The 20,411-nt window shown below is 56.8% G+C and overlaps 1 protein-coding gene across 1 annotated transcript in view; it reads right to left on the reverse strand.

The window, feature by feature from the left end:
• The window catches only part of VAC14 (VAC14 component of PIKFYVE complex), a 109,382-nt gene that overhangs the window by 15,147 nt on the left and 73,824 nt on the right, over window positions 1-20,411 (reverse strand). Inside the window, exon 15 of the mRNA XM_064519434.1 lies at window positions 267-441. Within this exon, the coding sequence (XP_064375504.1) occupies window positions 267-441 (175 nt within the window). The remainder of the gene's footprint in view (window positions 1-266; window positions 442-20,411) is intronic.

Consider the following 20,411-nt stretch of genomic DNA (forward strand, 5'->3'; position numbering starts at 1 on the left):
TAAGAAACAGAAAAAATACAAGGACCCCCAGGTTCTGTAATGCAGGTGGAGAGAAGCTGAAAGTGCCCCTTTTCCTTTTGCAAAAAGAGAGAAGGAACGAAGGAGACAGCCCAAAGTGAGCTGTTAGGATCAGCCAGACAACGACTAAGCAGCAAAATGCAGCCCAAGGCAGCTTTCAGTTCACTGTCACCCTCATCACATCCCCTGATGTGAGTGTAAGAGGTAGCTGAGCCTGCTCTCGCAGACAGTGCTCCCACTCAACCTACCTGTGTCTTCAGGTCCTTCAGTTGATTTCTCAGCTGGAAAAGCTCAGAGGACGTCAGCAGGATGGTGTTCAGGGTATGGACCATCGTAGAGGCAAACTTGAGGTCCTCTTCACGAAGCAGTATGTCTGCCATGGAGTGGAAGATATTTTCTGCATTCAGAAGCAGACAGAGCTGCCTGTGTATCACAGAGAATAAAAAAAAGGGTGGGGGGATGGTTAATTAGTGCAGCTGAGAACCTGAGACCACACATCATATCCTTCCTGCAAAACGGTTCATGAATGATAAACACGGGGACATCAGAGGTTGGAAAAACTTGCATGTTGGCATCAGAGTTGAGCTGTTACAGGGCAGAATAAGACTGTGTTTATAGGGTACAGATATTCAGACTAGGACACAGCCAAATGAGGAACTGTGCCCCTGACTTCTTGCCCCTGAGATGCATCCTCAAACATGCTGGTCCAAGACCTCCCTGGCACCTGCTATCATGGCTTGTTGCTGATCAAGACTCTCGTTGATCTGTCTAGAGGCAGTTCTCAGCGTTGCTTTCCAATCTCTACCCTGATAACTGTAAGGAGCATGCAATAGCATGGTTATGGATGAAATTTTAAGATCCAGCTAGGCCAGGATCCCTCTGACACCAGCAAACTGGTAGGGAGGAAATGTAAGCACCGTGATAAACCTAGAGCAATCCTTTGGGAGTATTCCCTCCCAGCCCCCAGCACGGTGAAATCTGGGACCTCTGGAGCCAGAGACTATCCTTCTGTGTACAAAACCCCTTTCCTCCAGTAATCTGCCTGCTTGCTTTTTGAACTCCTCCACACTCTGGCCCCACAAAATCCTGTGACAAGGAGTTCCAGAGTTCAAATCAATGAACCTGGAAGATGCCTCTGCTTTGAACATGCCTCATTTGCTGCCTCCCAGCTCTTGTGAAAGGCGCTATTGTTCCCTGCTGACACCCCCACACCACCGCGAGGGCCTTTAGTCCTCGCTCATGTCTCCCTCTCTGCTCCCTTTCTCGGGCTGAAGAGTCTAACTCTGATTTTGCCTTGGACTGAAGGACTCCAGGCCTTTGAGCTCTCCCTATCCTGCATCTCTTCCAATTCTACCAGGCCTTTTTCGCAACGGTGGTGGGAAGGGGACCAGAGCAACACACGGTATCCAGGATGCCAGCAGGCTGGGAGCTTATACAGCAGCGTGGCAGTATTTTCCATTTTCTTCGCTACTCCCTCTCTAATTACTCCCAACACTCGACTTTCTGTTCGGATGGCTGCTGAGCCATTCGGCTGACGTTTCCGCAGAGCTAGCTACAGCAACTGCATGACGCAGACACGCAGGCCAGGACCGTAACTTCACAGGCATGCACCAGATTAGTGGTTAACACTAGTTGCGTTAGGGCAGCCCTATCCAGACTTTGCCGAAGCGAGGAGGCTTGTTTTGCAATCTGGGAAACTAAGGCAGAGGCAGGGCAAGTTGGAGGAGAGCCCAGAGCAGAGCCAGGAGCCCACCCTGCGGTCCTCGGCACGGGGGCTCGACAGACCCCAAAGCAGCGCATACCCGGCGCTGCAGCTCCACGCCGCTCTGCCTCTCCTCGGCTCTGCCGCAGGGGTTCGGCAGGTCACAGCAGGAATGTTCTGCTTAATAAACTGAGGCATTCCCAAGGTTTTAAACATTTTAGACCAGAAACTGAAAACCAGATTTTCCTCAGTGTTTGTTTGGATTTTATAATTTCCTGTTTTTCTCCACTGTGGCTCTGAGGCTGCCGAGCTCCTGTGTTTTTGGATGGTTTGTCTGAGGACACCTGAAACGCTGCCCATTGCGGGCTCAGCCCTTCAGGCCTATCGTCGAAGAAACTGGGGGAGGCTGATCCAGCTCCTCCAGCACCCAGACTTTGCTGAGCCCCAACGGAGAAGGCTCCTGTCTTATTCCTGGATAGAGATCAGGGATGTGTGGAGTTGGGAGTGGGGAAGGGAAAGAGCCTGGGATGAGAAGAGCTTCCAGACCTCTGCAGCATCCCTGCACGCACACATGTTCCTGAGCATGGCTGTCATGAGCTCCCTGCTCCAGAAACTGGGATGCTCCATGTGTACCGGTGCTGGAGCACCGCCTCCTCCGACAGTGTATGGGAAACCTCGGCACCCGAGAAAGGCGCCAGCTTCCCCTAGAGCTCCTCTGCTTCTGCCCCAGCTGCCTACGAAGCAGCGATTAGCACCACATCATCTGAACTGGCAACCGAATTCCCCCTGGAGGCATCTTAGAGGATTTTAAGAGGCAAAAGAAGCAGCATCCGCTTTGCCGGGTGGGTGGGAGAAGAGCGAGGCGTTGGCTGACTGCTCGTCGTATCGCAGTTTGGCCAGCTTGTCCTGGGATGTGGGAGGAACACCTGAAACCCTCCAGGGCCGGAGCTGGGGCGATTCGCACCCTGAGGAAGGGCAGGAGGAGAGTTTCCAGCTCTCCGCTGCCATGGTCAGTGGTGGGGCAACACAGGAAACCTGCCAAGAGCACGCTCCGGGCGCGTGGCACCGACCGGCCCCAGCACCGTTTTGGCAGCCATGGGAAGAGGAGCCACCGATTGCTGCTGAGAGCAAGGGCTTGCCAGCGCTGCTTAAATGTTTCCCTCTCACTGAAACGATGGCGTGCCTGGGGCCATACAAACTCGTACTGCGTGTAGGTCCTGCTACAGAAGCAGGATCCTGGCTACAAGAAGATACCTAAGACCATACCCTGCTGCGCGATACCGGCTAGTAGGTGTTTTGGGACTCCCAGCTAGAGCACGCAACCACAACTTGTGTAACTGTTCCTTAAGGACAGCTCACATAGGCTTTCAGAGTGCTGGAGTGCCCCTTCCAGCTTAGGGAAAAGGCTGGTTCTTGCGGGTGGAAAGAGCACCAGCCGTGCTGGTGGCCCACCAGCTTTCCCGCACAAGGTGAAGTCAGCCGCAAAGCAGCCGGACGTGGTACTTGAGGTAGAAAGTCCCCAAACGAGGTCAAGAGCATGGTTCAGAGGGGGAAGCAGTGGTCAATCTGGTCTCACGTCCTTCGCGGTCACTACGGGCAGGGACGGAGGAGAGCCTAGTGGGAGGCATGATTTACTTGGATTGCCACAGGCTGCTACGAGAATAAACCCAGCGCAGCAGAAGGCAAAGGCATCCTGACACGGATCCAATGCCCTCAGAAACCCAGCAGCAAGCGGCTGCCTCTGAGCACAGGGGGGTTAATAGTGCGGCACCCCAGGGACCGGCTTGCAGTGAATTAATTACCACTTTGGAGGAGGATGCGGGCAGAGAGGTGATGACACCCGCTGCCAAGCAAGCTCCTTCCAGCACGAGAGCAGAGAGCCTCTGGGGCCTCCTGCGTTCCCCCAGCACGCAGAGGCCATCAATTAGCACCGTCCTTGAAAGCCAGGACACAAAGAGCCCCCACGGGCATCTCAGAAAAGGACGATAAAGCTGAACAGGCAATGGAGAAATGGTTTTTCCATCCGCACAGATCCACCTTTGCCCACGGCTCTGCCCGGCGGGCACCCAGGCAGCTCTGCTTCAGCTGCAGCGGGGAGGACACGGCCTGCAGGCAGCCTCGCGCTGGAGGATGCCCACGAGCTGCTGAGCACCACGCGCAAGCTGAGCGCGTTGAGCCCTCCTGCCCGACGCTTTCATTGCACCCGAGTCCCTGTGGGATTTTGGAGAAACACATTCGAAACAAGGCGATCAGGGAAGAAACCCCCCCGCATCTTCCTCCCAATTCCTGGCTCTAGCACGCAGCTTTGCACCCGCCGCTCCCAGCGCAGGCTCTGCAGAGCCCTAGCACCCAAGGGGCTCCTCTCCGCTGAAGCACGGCAGCGGGGACGCGCGGAGGGACCGCCCGGGCCCCGCTCCTGCAATTAGTGACGCAGCCGCTGCCTGACAATGAGATTCTCTGTGTGGGGGGTTATGTAACCTAATCTAACATTCGTTATGGACTGGGTTAAAATGGAGCGGGCAGTGATAAATAAGCTCATTTATCCCAATTATCCTTACGTAAGTGGCTGCATTCACAGGCTGCTGGGATGAAACGCTTCCCCAACTTCTCGCCGCTGCAGCACGGACTTGCTGGAGGAGGGAGAGAAATGGGACAGTGAAGCGAGGCATCGAGGGAAAGATGGGGAAGCAGAGAGCAGCCCCTGAAGCAAGGAGCTGGAAGCACCTCAACGTGCACCCAGCTGCCCAGATCCAGGTGCTCTCATGCAGCAAACAGGAGCTCCCCAGAGCCCCCGAAGCTGGTGGAGGAAAGGGAAACCAGCCCATGCTCTGAGATACTGTTAGTCCAACCTGACAGAGTCAAAGGCAAATCACTAGCTGCGTCCTGCAGCCAGCTTGGCCAAGGAAGCATTACAGGCAGGCAGGATCATCCGGCGGTGCTGTGAGGGTGGAGCAAACCGAAAAAGCAAGTCCAGCCTGGGTGTTGCCAGCCTGAGCATGTGACTGTCGAGAGGGACATTTCGGTCTCCTTCCTACCCCTCTCCAACACCCCAGTGTCCCAAGTCCACTCTCCAGACGACTCTTTGAACCAGCAGTGCCCAGGGAGGGGACGGCTCCCCAGACCCACAGTCCACATACCCAGGGAGAAACACAGTTTCCAGGACATTTCAGCTCTGACTATTCCCGAGACCACCCTGCAGTTTAACGAGGCGAGAGTTTTAATGACACAAGCTTGAACAGGACTAATTGCAAAGCGTCAAGCATCTTCCATCTCCGCCTCCGCAGCTAGTACAGCTGGGAAACTGCTCTTCCGCTGCCTGCGACCTCTGTGCATTGCTTCCCTGCAGCTCCCCGGCTCACCTCCGTGCCCACCCAAGAGCTGCCTTGAGACACACAGCTGAGCCCAGGTGTGCATCAGGCCGGGGAAAGCTCTAGATGCAACTGTAGACAGTCCAACCCAGTCAAATCCTTGGAGGAGAGAGGAGAAAGCCAAGGTTTAAACCTTCCATCTCTTGGTCCTTCCTGCCTCTTTCTGCTGCCTCAGCTGTAAAAGGACATCGTCCCTCATCTCCACCCTGCCAAAGACGACCCAGCGGACACAACTTAGCAAGGCTGAGTCCACTCCGCTCCACGGGGCCAGTGGGGAGCCTGTTTTTCATAGCTCCCAGGCATAAAGGCTACGAAGCAACTCAAACGAACGCAGCCAAACAAGAATGACGCTGGAAAGCTTTCTGGGAAGCTCTCCGCAAAGCGCCAGGGAAGGCAGCTTTGAAGGAACTTCAGTGACCTCCAAAGCTGCCCTCATACGCCTACGCTCTAGAGCAGGCATTTTAAGGAAAATATTCTGGTCCAGCCCCCATTCCCCCCACCTCCACCGCCCCTTGATCAAAAATGAGGAATCATTTTCCATAAATAGAAGTTCTGACATTTTGCTGGCTAATGCCTTGTTCCCAGCAAGCAGGAGTCTGAATACAAACTGCTTTCTAATTTCAGGCCTGGTTTTGATTAGCGAGGAAGGATTTTTTTCCCCCCTTTTGGTGGCATTGGGAAACTGGAAATCATTCTGCATTAAAGGAACAGCTATGCACAGCACATCTCCCCTCCCCCCAGCAGAGACCCACGTATCCACCTTTGTTTTATTTCCCCTTTCCTCCACCAGCTTCTCCCTAGGACTTAGCTTAAAGGTGGGAGAGGAAAGCTCCAAGGTGTCTGTCTGTGGGCTGTGTCTGGGTTTTCTTACACAGAGCGGGGAGGAAATTAAAAGCTCGGGGAGGAAAGAGCCTGCCCAGGTGAAAGTGGGGAGCCTCCGCCCTGCTCAACTCCTGCCCTACCTTCCTGGCACTGATGGAACATGATGCAGCACCAAATGCCTCTTGTCCAACCTTCTTCCCTCTCCTGGGAAAGGGGTGTTGTTCCCAACCTGTGCGCTGGGCTGGAGTGCTCTGGTAGCAGGGGACCTGCCTGGCGATGCCACCGCACCAGGGTGCCCTCGCTCCAGCGACCCCACGCAGCAGCTCCCCGGGAACCCGCTGGAGGATGCCCCGGGCCTCCAGCAAGGGCGTTTGCCTGTTCTCAGTACTCAGAGTCCACGAGGCCCCCACGGGCATGGGAAAGCCACGACCGGCGGCAGGCAGCAAGACGAGGCACACGCCAGGCGTATACTGCGCCTTCCCACGCACCGGTGCCGCCAGATGCAGGCGCGTACGAGCTCTGCTTCCCAGCCCGCCCGGCAGGTTTTGCTCCCTTGCTGGCGCGGCTCAGGTTCACATTCCTGTGCCTCCAGCCCAGCGTTATACTATATTTACAGGCAAACCCTCAACCCTAATCCGAGGGGAGCGGGGCAGCGCAGGGGCGAGCCTCGTCCAGCGGCAGCGCGCCGGGAGCTCGGGGGGACCGATGCGTGCGGGCAGGGGCTGGCCCAGCGCCCTGTTTCGCAGCAGCTGGGGGGGATACTTGCCCCCCGCCCCCCCGCCCCAATTCCCCAAAGCGATGGGGGACTGGGCAGCACAGGGGACAACTGGCCAACTGCACAGCTGCCGGCCTCCGTGACAGCAGCCAGCAGCTGAGGCCAACTGCCAGCCGCGGGCGGATCGCGTGTCGGTGACATGGGAAAGGCCACGCGGAGCCATTCCCGGGAAGGCTTTCCATGGCACGAGGAGAACGTGAGCGGAGGAGGGCAGGCGAAGGGGGACAGGTGCCTTCGACTCAGCAGGCAGCAGCCGAGATGCCAGAGGACTCTGGGGACCTCTGCAAAGGGGCCGAGGCCGCAGGCACGAGGGCCAGGGCTGCCTTTGCTGGCCATCCGCAGCCTGCGTCAGCAGCCACCGACTGTGGCTAAGAGCAGGAGAGGGCAGGGAACAGGCTGCCTGTGGTGGCCAGGTCAGTGTCCCAGGTCTCAGTGAGCGAGAGCCGGGTCTGGGCTCTCCACCCCACTCCTGATCGCCCCAGGCCCTCCGAGTGCAAAGCACAGCCCAAGGCAGTGCTGCAAATTGCTCCTCACCTGCAAATTTTAGGAGCTTCTTGCCCCATTCACATCACCTGCAGGAGGAGGAGGAAGAGCTTCACCTCGAATGCTCTGCTCTCCCCTCTGCTGGAGCTGGAGACACCAAGGACCGTTCACCACGGGGCAGGTGACGGGTCCCCAGCAGGCTCCAGGCACAGAGCTGTAAGAAACCGGCTTTTTAGCTTCGTGAACCTGGCTCATCCTGGACCCAGCCATGCTGAACCACATGCTGGCATGGGTCATCCCCAGAAACCCAGACCTTCACCTGAAGCCATGATTTCTACTGACTTTTCAGCACATGAGGTAGTTACTTCTGCTGCAGTGACATCAACTAAAACCAACCACATGTGATTTTTCTTAACAGCTGTAAGACTTAAAAACCTAACTGCTTTCTTCCCTGGCCCCATACAGAGTAGAGTGGCTACCGGCAGGCCAAGAAGCGCTCCGCGCTGAGCCGCGGTGCAGGAGAGGCATGGGCTAGACCCTGCACAGGCTCTGTTGCTTTAAGGACCACTTTCAGCCCCCAAATCTGTTCAGCAGGTCTGGCAGCGGGAGTCCCAGCTGCTTGTCATTTTGCAGCTGCATAAGTCAGCAGCAGCTCCTGGAAAACCCTGCCTTGAAAGCTTGTTTCGGCACAGCTTTGGAGGCCCGATAAGACGTCCTGTTATAACAAAGCAAACACTGCAAATGACAGCCTAAAATGCCTACGTCACCAGAAAGTGGCGGTGAGCCCCGAAAAGCCTGGCTTGCATGCCCAGGCCAGGCCCTCGCATGGACCTACAAGAGTAGGTCCTACAAGAGTAGGTCTATGCTAGGGACATGACCCAGGCAGGGCTTGAGGGAGGGAGATCACGTCTTCCAGCGGCATTTTCTGTCTGCCTGATACAGCCAGGGGCAGGGGAGGGAGTTCACGTCCAGACAGATGCGGCAGGGCCAGCGCAGGCACGCTGGGCCTGCAAGGAACCGCCACCAGACGTGCTGACGCAGCACCCGTGGCTGTGGGGAGACACCTCTCCGAGTGTCACAAGGAGCCAGAAGGTGAGCCCAGGCGAGACTGAGGGGGGCCCTGAGCCAGCTAGTGCTCTGCCACGAGAGCCACCGGTGTGTGTGGTGCTCCCTGCCCCTGTCCTTGTCTTGCCTGCTCCTGTCACACGTCTGCCAGGAAAAAGGCGGCCGTGAAGCAACTCACCCATGCAGCCCTTCCTGCTGGCAACGGGACGTGCCAGACTCTCTCCTGCGCCGGAGAGCAGTGGATAAACTCCAGCTACCCTGGCCCACGCAGCTAAAATGCAGTGAGGAAAGTCCCCTCCGGCGATCAAACGTGTCACCTACGGGCATCATGGCTGCGAGGATACCAAACCCAACCTGGCCGGACAGCAGCTCCTTCAGGAGAAACTCTGCCCTGGCCGGCGTTCATGTTGCCGGCATCAGGAAGGCGATGGGGACACAAGCAGGGGCAGCCAGGAGAGCCCAACAAGCCCACGTGTGCAAGGCTGCAGCACAAAACCTGCTGGAGATCCCCAGGAGATGAGACCCTGGGGACATGGAGCACAAGCATCTTTAATGAAAGCTTTTACTTTCAACAGCAGACCCTGCCCCTCCGCTTTCCAAGGCGCTCCAGGTGGGAGCAGGGACCACCAGAGAAACGTGACTGCACCAGCTGTAGCATTAAGTGATACCCCGAGAGGAAGCGCCCCGTAGCTGGAAGGCGTTGGGACCTGCTCATGCGAGGTCCAGACCATCAGTTTTGGTCTCAGATGCCCACGTCAGCGCCACTTAGCGAGCAACGTGCCCTATGCCTCCAGAGCCTGTAAGCGAGTTGTTTTCCTCTGGCCATCCTGTGCTAAGCTAATTTTGGCCAAAACTCCCCCAGTAACAATACACCCGAGATGCACGCCAGGCGCAATCAATTCCTAGCGACACACCAAAGGAGCTATTAGCCCTGTCACGTGCCCGCTCCCCCAAAACACACATGCGCACGCTGTTTTGTGGTTTTTTTTTTTCCCTTCGCTGCCGCAGGAGAACAATGTGTGAGAGGTGGCAGGAGCTGGACGGGGCTGCTTGCGCTGCACGGCAGCCGGTTATTAACCTCGCCGGCTGCGGCTCGCCCATCGATCCACCTGCCATGCAACGGGAAGCCGCGGGTGCGACGACGTGCCGATCGAAGCGCCTGCCCGGCGCCCCGCAGCATCCTCCCGGGGAGCTCCCGCAGCCCTGCTGCATCCCTGCCCCGTGCACCGGCGCTAGCCTGATTTTCTGAGATTTCAAGGAAATCACCCAGCTGGGCGACAGACCGCAGGAACCCTCCCGGCGGTCTCTGAGAGCAAGGGACTGACTGGAGAGGAGCAAGCAAACGAGATGCAAGCGCGCCCTTGCAAACGGGGAAGCAGGCAGCCGGCCCCGGGGGACCTGCTCCGCCAGGGAAGAAACGCCCCGGCGGAGGCTGCAGCTGCAGAGAGCCTCTTCGCATCGCGCTGCCTTATTCCCGGGAAGCCGCGCGTGCTCGGCAGCCATCAGCTCTTGAGCACCAGCAGGCGCACGGCAGCAATAATGAAGTGTGGTATTTAGGCCATTAAAATTTAACTCCTTAAATTAAAAGGGTTCATCAGCCTTTTAAACAGAGCCAAGGCAAATGGCTGTGGGCAGACGGGAGGCAGCGCCTGCGCGCTGGGAAGCCCCCCTGCCCATTGCCTTGAGCAAACACGGATGTGCCAGGGCAGCGAGAGAGATGGGGGCTGAGCAGCAGTGGGGGCCACCCAAGGGATCAGCGTGGTCACCCAGGTCCCAGCGGGTCACCCGCAGCTCCTGCGATATGGAGGGGACACCATGGCTGGCGGCAGTGGCTGGAGGGCTGGGAAAGGTTGGGCTGCTGGTTGCAGGGAGGCTCCCCGGGCGAACGCCGGGGTTGCAGCATGCTCCCAAGCCCCGATGCTGAAGCATTTCCCTCTGCTCAGGAAGCAAAATTCACGTGCAAATGGGAGCTCATACCTTCAAAGGGCATGGTGAGAAAGGGATGCACGGACCACGGCAAATCCTACTCTAAAGGACCCCTCGCCCAGGTGGGCAAGAGAGACATGGAGGTCGCCACCAGCCTTGCAGCCCAGCCAGGATTTGGCACCAGCTCTTTAGGGACATCACTGCTCCAGCGCCTTCCAGCACTGCCCTCCACCAGGACACGTCCTCCAGCACCCAACCCGGACAGGGCACCCAGCAGCGCTGAGGGAGAAGGTGGAGGGACAGGCGAGATTCCCACAGCCCCTGCCTGGACCTTGCTGCTGACGTGGTACCCGGGGGTGCGAGGGGGCTCTCCCCGAGCCAGCTTTGCAATAAAGCAACCACCGCGCTCTGGCGAGAGCATGAGAAACGCAGCTGCGGCGGTTCCCCTGGCAGAATAAACGCGCTGGCAGCCGACCAAGGCGGGTAATCGCTCAGCAGCTGGGCAGGGAGCGGACCGGAGCGGAGAGGGCAGCCTCGCGGATGCCGTGTGGGTGCTGTGCCACCCAGCCCTTCGCCGGTCCCGCGTCCCCTGTGCAAGCAGCTCCGGTGCGACAAGCCGTGCCGTGATCCGGCCGGGGGGGAGGGATGGCGGCTCACAAGGCCACTCTGTGCAAGTCGCAGACTGGCAGGGCTCTGCCACCCGCTCTCGACGGCCTCGGGGCCGGGGGAGCACGCAGCAGTGGGACCGGATCGCTAAGCGAGGCAGCTAGTGGCCTTCTTTAAATAGAGCAGCTCCGGGGCAGAGCTACATGCTGTGCCAGTCCGAGGCAGCAGCGAGTCCTAATGGGTCCCCGCCTCGTCCCCAGGCTACACTCAAACATGGCTCTAGAGCCAAATCCCCCCAGATGCAGAGGTCACCGAGCCTCCAGTGCTACAAAGTCAATTGTAACAAATTCCCATCAACCTAACGATCGCTTGAGCAGTGAGCCCGGGGGACAGGACTACGAGGGGAGGCTGGTGTCGCTGCTTCCCTGTAAACCCTGGGAAAGGGCAGAACGAGAGCAACGCGACCGGCCAGGCAAATCTTTCGGGGACCAACGTGCCCGGGATTGCCCTCCCGTCACCCACACCGACTTAGCGCTGTCTTCGCACCCCAGACAAGGAGGCAGCTCGTCCCCATGAGGGCCACGCTCAACCTGAAACGTCCAGGCGATGAAGGCTGCAGCCAGGAACCCACAATGAGGGACGTCTCCCGTCAGACAGGAGGACAGGCCGTGGCCACCGTGCTGTGCCACGCAGTGCCCGTGAGGCTCAGGAAGGGGCCACAGTGCTGTTGGGCAGGAGGACCGTGCCTCGAACCAGCGAGGGGAGGACTGAGGTCCGAGAGAGCAAGCTCCTGGCCCAGCACCCCCCGGGGACTCCACGCGCTGCTGAAAGGTCCAGGGTTGGCAAACGCCAAGTGGAGCATCTCAGATGCTTCCTCAAAGAAGGAATTGGATGGATGAAACAACTGGGGATCAAGGGTGGAGGGAGACAGGCAGAAAGCACAGGCAAAGGGAAGGCAGGGCATGGCACACCAGAACCAAGGACAACTTCAGACCAGAGCTACGGGCAAAGGGGCAGCGAGGAGGCCTCTCGGTGCCACGTGGCCGGGAAGTCCAGCACCCAGGTCCTCCCTGTTGATGGGGTGAGCGCTCAAGGCCTGGCTAGTGGGCTTAGCTTGGGGACCAGTGCCCAGGGCATCGCAGCCCAGCTGCGGGAAGCCTGCACCCATTCCGTCACCCTCCCACATGGCTTGTTGGAGGACCTGCAGCCCCGTCGCGTATCTGCCCCAGCACACAGCCCTCCCCGGGGAGCAGACAACCACCATGAGGCCATCTCCACAACCCCGCCCCCCCCCGCCGCGGCTCGGGGCCCGGAGACGGCTCGCCGGGATCAGGCTGGATCAGAGACACATCTCCAATTAAGGACAGAACCTGACTTCCCTCCCGGCCCTGTTGCTTTGACAGTGCAACGCCTGGAAACGGGGCTAATCTAAACATTGTTTCAGCGAGCTGTCAGAGCTCCCATCGCCGCCGGCTCGCCCCTTTAACCGCTTCGGCCCCTCGGCCCCCCGGCCGCAGCCACCCCGCGGGGACGGCGGCCGGCTGCGCTCTGCGGAGGGCCTGGGCTCGGAAGCAGCGCAAAGCTGCCCAAAGGGGCCCCCGAGAAGGCCGAAACTCTGGTTTCCCCCGAGGGCAACTCTGCACGGATTGACAAAAAATCCAGCCCTGCCGACGGAAACACCTTCCCCTCTCCCGGGCAGCGAGCGCTGCCGAGAGCCCCGAGTCCCGCTGGGTGGGCGAGGGCTGCTCCCCCCGCCCCGCCTCCGTCACGCTCAGCAACATCCTTCTGCATTAACACAAGCGCGATTCTCATTTTAACGCAAAGAATCACTCCAGCGTTTTATTACTAATCACACCATGACAAATATGCGGCGACTGTAATAAAATCCCCACAGTCCTCGCAGCAAATTCCACTCAGGCCCCCCCCTTCTTCGCCACATGCTTAAATAAAGCAGGTGATTCTTTATTAAGTACCAGTTAGGGCTCCAGAAATTTCTCTTATTAGTGCTATATATACACAGGGGGCCCAGCATAGATAGGATAATTTCTCGCCCCACTTTAAGCAACTGGGACAGTGTGCCGCCGCATCGGGGCTCGGAGAGGGGCTGAAGTGGGGAGCGGAGGCATGCGACGTCCCAGCCGCGCGGGCCGAGTTCGAGCAGCCGGCACCGGCGGCTGGTCCGGCTCCGCTCTCTACACGTTGAGATGCCGGCACATCCGCGCCGGCGGCTTGCAGGGCAGCCCGTTCCCTTCTGCCGCGCTGGAGCATCTTGTGCTCCGCGGCGAGGAGGGCAGTGCCCTGCCGTGCTTCCTCCCCCACCCTCCTCTTCCGGTGCTCCCTTTTCCTCTCCTCCAAAGGCTTTTTCGCCACCCTTCCTCCCCACCACAGCCCTCCTGCCATTTCCTCCCTCCTCCCATTGCTCTCGCCGCGGGGCTGCCCCGGCTCGACCCACGCGCCCGGGACACCTGCAGCCCCGCGGCCGCACGCTGCAACCCCGGCACCGAACACGGGGCAGAGCAGCTCCATCCCCCCAAAGTCATCCTGCCGGGAAAAGCAGCATCCGCGGCTGGCTCAACAGCTGGGATCCTTTAGGAATTTGCAGAGGAAGCAGCCTTCAGAGCCCAGATAAAATTAGGCCGGGGAGGGGAGGGGAGAGGGAGGGGAAAGCAGGAACGCTGGGAGGGTGCTATTCCCCCCTTCCTTCCCCACCGCGGTGGAAAAAAATCCCCGTCCTCCATTTTTCTCCCCCTTTCCAGAATCGGTCCTCAGAAGCGGGCTCCTCAGGGCAAGGGAAACCATGGCAACCCTGACAGCTCGCGCTTTAAAAAATTCATAGTGCTTAATGCAAGAGATTTCTAACCACTTTGAAAGTTTAAGAGAACTGGGTCTCATTTTGCAGGCCTTGGAGAGGCAGGGCTGGGAAGGAGAGGGGACTCTGCCTCCCCCACCTCCCCTCTCCCAGGCACCAATTTACATCTAAAAGAAAGCCTCTGCCAAGCCTTTTCCCCAAACGAGCTCTGGGTGCCACACGCCACGGCCCTGGCACTAGGACGGCACGAGCGCAACCCACATACCCAGCGACCCGCCGAACGGCAGAGCCCAGCGAGCAGGGACAGGGCTGAGGTAAGGGGGAAGGCGGTGAGCGGCATGGGGAGGCTCAGGCACAAGCCCCGTGTCCACTGCCTTGCCCCGGGAGGTGAGAATCAACCCCAGAGTGGTGGGTAGACGGACAAGCTACATCTATATACACAGTGGAAGGCATGGAGAGGAGGAGGGAAGACCACCAAGATGCTGGACTGGGAGCACTTGCATCCAGAACGGCATCTGCTGGACCATGAGAAGATCACCACGTGTGACCCAAGCAAGAAAAGCAACTGGGGCAGCACGAGCAAGTCCTTCAGAAGCACAATTCTGGAGCTGGAAGCTGTCACGGCTCTCCCTAGACGACCAAAAAGCTTGCCCAAGCCACAGGCGGCACTGGGAAGACAACGTGAGCAGAAGCAGGACTCATGCCAGTTCCCTCCTTCTTCATGTGGTTTTTGGACTCTTCTTGATGTCTTGACATTGAAGCCCTTGGGCTTCTAACAGCTTAAGTCTTGCTCTTTAAGATGTCAGGTCAACTAAGAATAAGAGCATTAGATCAAAGGCAGCTGATCAATGGGAACGGCGAGTGCCTTTTTGGGAGACCTAGTTTACCGTGCAAGTATCGAGCCCAGCAAAGAAACACAGAACTTCCCTTCCCCTATCACTGCATTACAACCTCGCTCCCTACCACCTGCACTGGTCACCCAAGGTCGTGCCATGCAAGTGGCACTCCCCGGTGTACAAACCATCCAGCTTTCCCCAGGGTGCCCAGGTGCTTCCTGGCTGGCCAGAGTGCTAGCAGCTTGCGACAGCCACCTCCTGCCCAGCTGCGGCCCTGGAGGTGGGGAAAAAATTGGCTTTCTAACACTAGCCTGCTTTTGTGCATCCTGGTGCAGCGAAGACTACGAGTGCTGCCTCCCCACAGCCTTTCCCGACAGCTTCTTCCTCCGCTGATGCTGCCGCTGTATCTCTGCTTTCCATCTCTCCCAGAGCCAAAGGTGTGCTGGATGTCTCTTTTTTCCGGGGTACTGCATGGAGGCAGCTCCTCCAAGAAATAAGTCTCGCGGGGGTGGCTCCTGGCATTAACCACTGAGGCTTCCTCCAGCCAACCCCGGTGGAAGATGGGGCCCACAGCAAAAAGCTGACCATCCCAACCAAAGAGCATCCAGCTTGTCAGGATGACTATCATGTTCCCCCAGCAAACTTAGCTAAACCCGTGGCCTCTCTTGCCACCAGCGTGGGCCTGGAGCTGCCAGCCTGAGGACTGACCAACGGCAGCTCTCCAAGCAGCAGCCAGGACCAGCACGGGGAGAGCTCTGCACGCTCTGCCCCCACGAGAGGCTGTGTGCCAGATCTTGAGACGCCAGAGACAACCTCTGAGACAGTTCTGCTTGAAAAGGAAAAGGTGCAGCGTATTTCACTGCAAACAAGAAAATCCTCCCACGTAGTGTCTGCTCCGGAGAAGCCATTAACATAACAACTGCTGAACATGCTGCAGTGCCAGCTCAGTGCTGGGCCGGAGCTGTCTCCTCCGTAACGCGCTCCGCAGGGATCCCCAGCCATCCCAAAGCACAGCAGAGAGCAGCAGGCAGAGATCCCCAAGAGGAGCACAGCTACTGCTCGCCTCCGCAGGTACGAACCTCCACAAGCACCCCTGTGGCAGCCAAAGCTCCTCTCTCGTGGGGAAAAAAGGCAATGCTACATGGTCAACTGCTTCCAAGTACCCAGTCAGACCCCACCTTTCCCACTTTGCTGCCATCCTGTGCCTTTTCACCTGGCCCAGGCACTGGGGTCCCCTCTTTCCTACATATTTTGGGTAGCGCATGGCAGGGCCAGTCTTTGGAAGCGCTCACCACCACCACAGCCTTAAGAAAGATGGGGGCAGTAAGGCTGACAGATTTCTCTGCTATTAGCCACGGGCTCTGTAGCCCATGGATCGGGAACCACCGCAAGGCAGAACTCATTTCCTAAAGCAACATGTGTACTCAGCTCTAACCACCACAAGCAATCTTAAAAGCAGATGAAAAGCTAGCAGACATCTGGACCCACAGCTGATGAGCTTCTGAGGACAGAGGCCTGTTTCTGAGGCAGAAAGCAAATCCATGCACGTCGCAGAGCCACCTGTGCATGGGGACTTTCTAAGAGATTCTTTTCACCTGATGGAGAACCTGGGACTGCACAAATCGAAACCCACTGGTCTGTATACAAGGACAACAGATTCAAGCCCAGCGAGGCCAAAGCTACTCTTTCCTTTCCTGCAGCACAAATTTACATTAGTCTTTTGGACAAACCAGCTGAGAGCCTTGCGCTTCACACGGACATGACGACAGTACAGCCCTTCAGCGAGGCTGACCTGGTATTTTTATCTTAAGCTGTTCATGAAACTCACAGAAACCAAGTCTCTCGGATACTTACACTGTCAGACTTGATTGGAACCAACACAGTCAGGAGTTACTCACAGGAAGCAGAAAGATGAAGAATCCCACAGTGTGATTGCATAATCCTTATTTCCTATGGAAAGCGGGCTAAATCCAACCTCCCTGCACGCTTAATGTGCTTGTATCTGCTTGCTACCCCAGAGACGGTTCAGCAATGCTCAGATAATGCTCTGGCAGTTAGAGAACTGCAGTACACATGGACAGAGTCATGCTCAAACCTGCTTCGCTTCAACTAGCTTGTAAAGAGCAGCTGTAATAGCCCAGCCCTTGCAGAGACAGATTTGAAGAGAAAGAGAGTTTAGCTAAAGTGGAGAGCACACATCTGCCCTGAATCCTCTGCATGGAGAAAAAGGGGGATTAAGGTTACAACTGCAATAGCTTCAGTGAGATGCTCTACTTTGTGGTGCCTCCTTGCAGAGCTCTCTGAAGAGCACCCCACTCCCAAAAAAGCCTTCCCACGTGCATTTGCAGGGTCAGTGCAGAAAGCTGTCACGCCTCGACAAAGTGCAGAGAGTGCTGTCCCCAACGGTAGCCGCACAAGTTCACCTAAACCAGGTCAGTTCGCCGGAGGCCACACGGCAAAGAACTGACATGCAAGGACGCTGGCGCCGGCGCGCAGAGGGCGGGAGAGCATCGCAGCCTGCCTTCCCAGGGGCGAGCGGGCTTCGTGTGCCCGTCCCACAGCACGAGGTGCTCTGTGCCTGGCAGACCCCTCAGGAAGGCAGGCAAGCACAGTTGTACCCACCACGCAGGCAGCCAAAGCCCGGCAGAGGCAGAAACAAGGTGTTTGTTTTGGAAACGAAAACAAAATCTAGCTCCTGCAGAGCCTCAGTCCTTTACTTCTGCTCCTTGTTAGACTCCTCGCTGACACCAAACCGTGTTGGAGCTCAGCTAACCTGCCCCCGAGCACCGTTCTGGCTGGCAGCATGCTTTCCTCCACTTCCCATACACTTACCAAAGCTGTGAGTATCTCACAGCCCATCTTCACCTCTTGGCTACGTGCACCTTGACTTCAAACCCAAAGGGCCATATCAGAGATCTGGAAAGCACTAGATAAATATAACCTTGTTTCCACCCGAGAGCCCTCCTCTGACTTCCATGCGCGAAGCCCCTTTGAGTTTTCCCCAGTGGCACAGAAATGGAGCAAATGCCCAGAGAAAATGGACTATCCCCAGGCATTACTTCTGCTCCCAAGGGCTACACTGGCTGGGGCATTCAAGGAGATGTAGACCTCAAACTGGACCGTAGCTAATTGCAAAAGCCATTTTACCAGGCAGCAAGGAAGGGCAGACGCCTGAGAGCACTTGCTGGCTGCCACCTCCACTGCCAGAGCAAGGCACTGTCCTGAAAGTTGCCAAGTACCTGGAAATCATACAGATTGTTTTGATCTTTAGGACTGGAAGCAACAAGGAATGAGGCAAAGACAAGCATCAGCCTGAAAGCTCTCAGGGTACTGGTGAAAGCCCGCGTGGAAGTATTTCTGCAAGGAGTAGCAGAACTCAAACACAGGGAGTCCAAAGCTCATACCTTGTTTTTCACTAATACAGCGCCCTTCCAAGAAGCCATCCTCAGTTTATAAAGCAGATATTCAACACCTTCAGTTACTTATGTGATCAGCAAAACAGCCTTAGCTCCATGCAGAACAGGAGGAGGGGGAAACAGCACTATACCAAGGAGAAGAAAGAGTTTCTTCAGAGACACAAGCACAGAAGATGATCAACTGCTAATATCCTCTCAGATAGGCTAGAAGCTAGAAGATAACTAAATTTGGAAACTTAATAGTCCACTCAGCCCAAGCCATCATTGAACTCTTAAGACAGCTGTAACACTGATGAATGTGACAACTCCTCCAAGGTTGAGCCCACCAGACACACATTTAGAAGCAGCCTCCAGCCGCCCAAGTTAATGTGTCCCAGGAGTATGCGCTCCAGGAATCTTACAGTGACCCAGGTATAAAGTTACCCTGGCTGCAAGTACACAGTGATCAATGACCTATAAATCTTCCAAGATGCTGCAGGAATAGCTGAGCATCTACAGGAGGCTCACCTGGAAAACAGGCAGCTGTTACCCTCTGAATCCTCCAAGAAAGCAAAAAAAAATAAAGCTTGAGACATGCCTTCTCTGAATTTTAAACCAAGCAGTTGACAGCAAACCAGGCAACAAGATTCATCCCCAGCACAGAGGGTAGGATTTCAAACCTCACATTTGTAGGAGCATTGGGCAGTCTAATGTGGTCACTGAGAAGAGGGAGAGGTTAACATCAGCAGGTCCCAACAATGACCCCTGCCATCTACCATGGTTAAGGAAAGCTGATGACCTTGCGAGTCTTGCCACTACTAAAGACAGCAAGGTGACGGTCTGCTGGTAGCTGAACTCAGAGAGGCTAGAGCACTTGCACCATGCTATAGCAAGGCATGGTGCCCAGGGCTCTTGGGGTTCAAGCCACAAGGAGGAGGAACAGATGCAGAAGCATTACAGCATGTGCCTGGCAGGGCTGAAACTTTGGCTCCAGCAACACGTGCCTGGAAGAGCAGAAACTCTGGCTCAAAACCACCTCCCTAGGTGAGGAGAAATGACTCACGTACAATTGAGCTCTCCAGAGCACCTGGCTGAACCCAAAGGGACACTTAAACCAGCCCTGCTTTCAACATGAAGCAATGTTTTTGGGGAAGCATCATGCTTCGTGTCCTTCGTGATGCAAGTTACTGCTACAAGACGCTTCTCCTCGCCTTCTCTGAGTTTCTTTCCTTCCACTTGAAGGCACACAACCCTTATCTATTTTTAAGGGGATGAAGGGCAGGGGGATGGGAGGGGAGATGTGTAAAGCAACAGCAGCTCTCAGAAGATCCTTCCTTTGAGATGTATACTTCCCTTTCAGGCTGACAGCTGTGGCCTAATTTTCAAGAAAACTGACAAGCGTCTTATTTCTACCCCTATAATTTCTTTTCATTGCAAATAAAATAGGTTAAAGGAGCGGGCTCAAAGCTATGACAACAAGAGCTGAGAGAGGCTGATCCAGTTTTGGGTGTGCACAGATTTTAGAGAGATGGGAGCTGTGGTCTCTGCACTTGCCCTCCCCTCCCCATCACTTTGAGGAGAAATAAAGAGAAGAAATGAAACACGCTTGCTCCTTCCTATGGAAGCGCAACCGACAGCCAGACGGCTGCGCTTGTTTTTCCGCGGCTCTCTGCAGTACGGCAAGGAGCAGATTGCTGTCCTAGAGGCAACACGGTTGAAGAGTTTCCACATTCACCCTGTAGGGAAAGTTACATTTTCTCATCTCAGCCACAGCGTGGAGGAAGGAGAGCTTCCCACCACGGGGTAGAGGGCGGAAGGGCCTCCCGCGGCCAAGGAGCTCGCTCCAGCGGCTAAGCCCAAGCTAGGACGTGCCTCAGGAAGCTGAAGCCTGGGATGGGAACAAAGCTGGTTCCTCTGACCAGGAACCGGAGACCAGGACACAGATACAAGCCGAATGGGGCTATGGGCCTCAGGCAGGAGGAGGGCTGGATGTGACCGACAGCAGATGCTGCCCTACAAACTGCCCCTAGAGCAGGGGTAAAGGGTGCCTATGCCCGTAGGAACCACAGCTCAGACCAAATGATTGCTCTGCCCGTCCCTGGGGAGTGCTGGGGCCCAAACGCATCAGCGACCCATGCAGGGGGCCACCACGTCCAAGCAGTCTGCAGCAGGCTAAGACTCAAAACTGCCGCCCAAGGAGCCTTACCTTTCTTCAGCTTAGCCCAGCAGTTTTAAAGCTCAAGAGGCACCAACTGATATGCAGCAACTGAAATTAGGGGTCGGGCAGGCTGGCTTTGAGCCTCCAGGGTGGAGACTGTGGTGCTACTTTGCAGGAGATGGGCGAAGATGGCATCACGAGACCTCTGAAGGCAAAGAGAATGGCGCAAACCATAGATAGCCGGTAAGAAGACGACAAGGGGAGTCCCGGGATAGGGCTGGGCAGTGGGCACGGCTGCACCAGACATCCGCAGCAGCTTGAGCGTCGCTTGGCCTTGGGGGAGAGGGGGCTCTGGCTCTGCTCCATCCCTCCCGCCAGCTCGAAAGCCCGACGGCTAGCGCACGCTTGCGAAGAAGAAATAGAGGAAGGGGGCCAAGCAATTCGGAGC

The sequence above is a fragment of the Dromaius novaehollandiae genome, chromosome 13, assembly GCF_036370855.1.
Source record: "Dromaius novaehollandiae isolate bDroNov1 chromosome 13, bDroNov1.hap1, whole genome shotgun sequence".
Lineage (NCBI taxonomy): Eukaryota > Metazoa > Chordata > Aves > Casuariiformes > Dromaiidae > Dromaius > Dromaius novaehollandiae.